The sequence below is a fragment of the Humulus lupulus genome, chromosome 3, assembly GCF_963169125.1.
Source record: "Humulus lupulus chromosome 3, drHumLupu1.1, whole genome shotgun sequence".
Taxonomy (NCBI): domain Eukaryota; kingdom Viridiplantae; phylum Streptophyta; class Magnoliopsida; order Rosales; family Cannabaceae; genus Humulus; species Humulus lupulus.
Window position 1 is genome coordinate 157,958,775 of NC_084795.1, and position 2,939 is coordinate 157,961,713.

Consider the following 2,939-nt stretch of genomic DNA (forward strand, 5'->3'; position numbering starts at 1 on the left):
GAAAAACAACTGATATAAAAATTTATATCTATATCATGAAACACGCACAACTCCAAAACAACCCCACAAAGACAGCTGCAACAAACATTCACGTCCACGTGGTAACCAGGCATGTTCACACGTGATTGATAGAGGTGTAGCACTGTAACCCTAGCTAGCTAGCTAGTGCGACCTCAACCTATGGAATATACAGATCTTCCACTTTGCACCATACAAAAGCACATTTTTTTTGTTTTATATTAATGTCATGTTTCAACTCGACGAGTTAAAGTATAACTTTTTATTATTATTATTATTATTATTTTGGGCATTGATCCATTCCCTCACCTCAAATTGAGGTGTGTGAACCTTCACAAAAGACGGGTGAATTTGTACTGTAGCTTGGTATTGTTTTTTTTCTTGAATAACCTCTAGCAAGTAGTAAGGTGACCGGGTAAAACACTGTTAATTGGTTTATAAATAAATTTTTTAATGATTTGGTTTTTTTTTTAAATCATGGAATTTTTTAGGGGGTAATATGGTAATAGTGTAATTGCATTTATTTTGGGATTGTATTTGGAGTAAAGAGATTTGTATTGTAAATGAGTTAAGGTTGTATTTTTCTTAATATTTTTTGGGTGAGTTATAACGGTAGTGTGTAATTTGAAAAAAAAAAAGATTTGTGTGAGATGATATGTTGATTAAAAATGGGAGTATATGACACTTGTTCCAGTAGATGGAGAAATGGGTCGGCTAATTTCGGCGCACAATAATCTATCGTTATTGGAGGGTAATGATCTAGGGAGCATCGAGGAGTATGAGAACAAAGCATTCAGATTTGGTTGTGGTTGGTTTGTAGCGGAAAAGTATTGCCGAAAAGAAGAAGAAGAAGAACAAGAGAAGGTGAAGACCCATTGATTAGAATCATGGATGAATTTGAAGCTGATCTTGCTATTGTAGGAGTTCTGAAGAAGAGAACGTTAAAGAAGTTGTCTTTCAGGGGAGTTGACTTTGATGCTCTCCTTGGCATGCCTCTTGATGAGCTTGTCAAGCTTTTCATCTCTTGTGCTCGCAGAAGGTTCTAGAGGGGTTGGAAGTGTAAGGCAATGGCTTTGATCAAGAGGCTCCACAAGGCGAAAAGGGAGGCGAAGCCAAAATCAGTTAGAACTCACCTCTGTAACATCATCATCGTACCAGAGATGATTGGAAGCATCATCGGTGTTTTTCAGCACCGTTTTGGTCAACCGACACTGAGTCAAGTTAAACGACAATTAAAGATAAAAGAAGTTGAATTCAAGTAAACAACACAAATAATATTATAGTGGTTCGATCCCAAGAGTTGGTAATGACATACGTATACTTGCACTTTATTAATTGCAAAGGTCTCAAACTCAAGATAAGATGAACCAGAATCAATTAAGTTTCTTAAGCCTGAGAGAGAATATAGTACAATAAGGTTTCTATATGTAAGTTTTTATTCAAAAGAGAGTCTAAAGTCTAGAGATTGAGTCTCGAATCCAAATCCTCTCAAATGACAGTGAGAGGTCTTTGTTGAGGCTCAAAATTCCACGCCCTCGAAGGATCAAAAACACGCACTAAGGCCCCATAAGCACTTAATTATGTGATGGGGCCGCGATGCCCTCGGGCTCCCATTGTCCCGCACCAACCACGTACCTAGCGAAGCCACGCCTTAGTTGCATCTGATGGCCTCGCTGATGGTGGCCTCGCTGGTGGTGGCCTCGCTGGTGGTGGCCTTGCTGATGGTGGCCTCGCTGATGGTGGCCTCGCTGGTGAGGGCCTCGCTGGAGGTGGCCTCACTGATGGTGGCCTCGCTGGTGGTGGCCTCGCTGGTGGTGGCCTCGCTGATGGTGGCCTCGCTGGAGGTGGCCTCGCTGATGGTGGCCTCGCTGGTGGTGGCCTCGCTGGTGGTGGCCTCGCTGATGATGGCCTCGCTAGTGGTGGCCTCGCTGGTGGTGGCCTCGCTGGTGGTGGCCTCGCTGATGATGGCCTCGCTGGTGGTGGCCTCGCTGGTGGTGGCCTCGCTGATGGTGGCCTCGCTGATGGTGGCCTCGCTGCACATGGTGGCCTCGCTGGTGGTGGCCTCGCTGCACATGGTGGCCACGCTGGCGGAGCGTCTCGCTGGGATGGTGGCCTCGCTGGTGGTGGCCTCGCTAGTGGTGGCCTCACTAGTAAGGCACCTCGTGAAATGGTGCCCCAACCATGCCTCGGCCACGCGCATGAGGTCTAGCACCAAGTGGCCTCGCGAGATGGCGTCACGCACACGCCTATTCTTCGCCCCTAACACTTCAAGTGGACGTCTCCTCTAAGGGTCAACCATGACTTCAACATTTAGAGGGAAAGGCCTAAGAAAATAAAATAAACTTGAATTTTTTGAATTCATTTGGAAAAAGTATTCCTAATAAACTTCAAATTCTTGGAAATAAAATAATAAATGTGATATATGATTGGGCATATAATCGTGGTTATATCGATTTTGTTTATGCAACATTCTTAATTCAAGGTATAAGAAGATTGGCTGAACTAATTCATTTTTTTGATAGACGAATAATTGATGGAATTACGAATGGGGTCGGTATTTCGAGTTTTTTTGTAGGGGAAGGTATAAAATATGTAGGGGGCGGTCGAATTTCTTCTTATCTTTTAGTGTATGTATCTTATGTATTAATCTTTTTATTAATTTATTCCTTTTTTTCGTTCAATATTTCTACCTTATTCTGATCCACTTTTGTTTTTTCCTTTCCATTCACTCGTATCTCTTCCGTTTCATCAATTTTGTCCGGATCCTCCTTTTCTTCCGAAAAAAGGGAAGGAGAAGGATCTTCTTCGGTGGATCCCCCTTGTTCCTGTTTAGTCCCCTTCGTTTCTGAAGTTGTTTCTATTTCTACATCTGTTTCTTCCATTTCTAAGGTTTCTTTCAGTTTCTTAGTAACAATGGGTGA

General features: G+C 42.8%; 1 protein-coding gene across 1 annotated transcript in view; it reads right to left on the reverse strand.

Annotated features, from left to right (window-relative positions):
• Positions 1-2,575: 2,575 nt before the first annotated feature.
• LOC133823246 (uncharacterized mitochondrial protein AtMg00370-like) overlaps positions 2,576-2,939 on the reverse strand; it is a 1,125-nt gene continuing 761 nt past the window's right edge. Inside the window, exon 1 of the mRNA XM_062255906.1 lies at positions 2,576-2,939. This exon is cut by the window's right edge and continues 761 nt beyond it. Coding sequence (XP_062111890.1) covers positions 2,679-2,939 — 261 coding nt within the window. The 3' untranslated portion in view covers positions 2,576-2,678.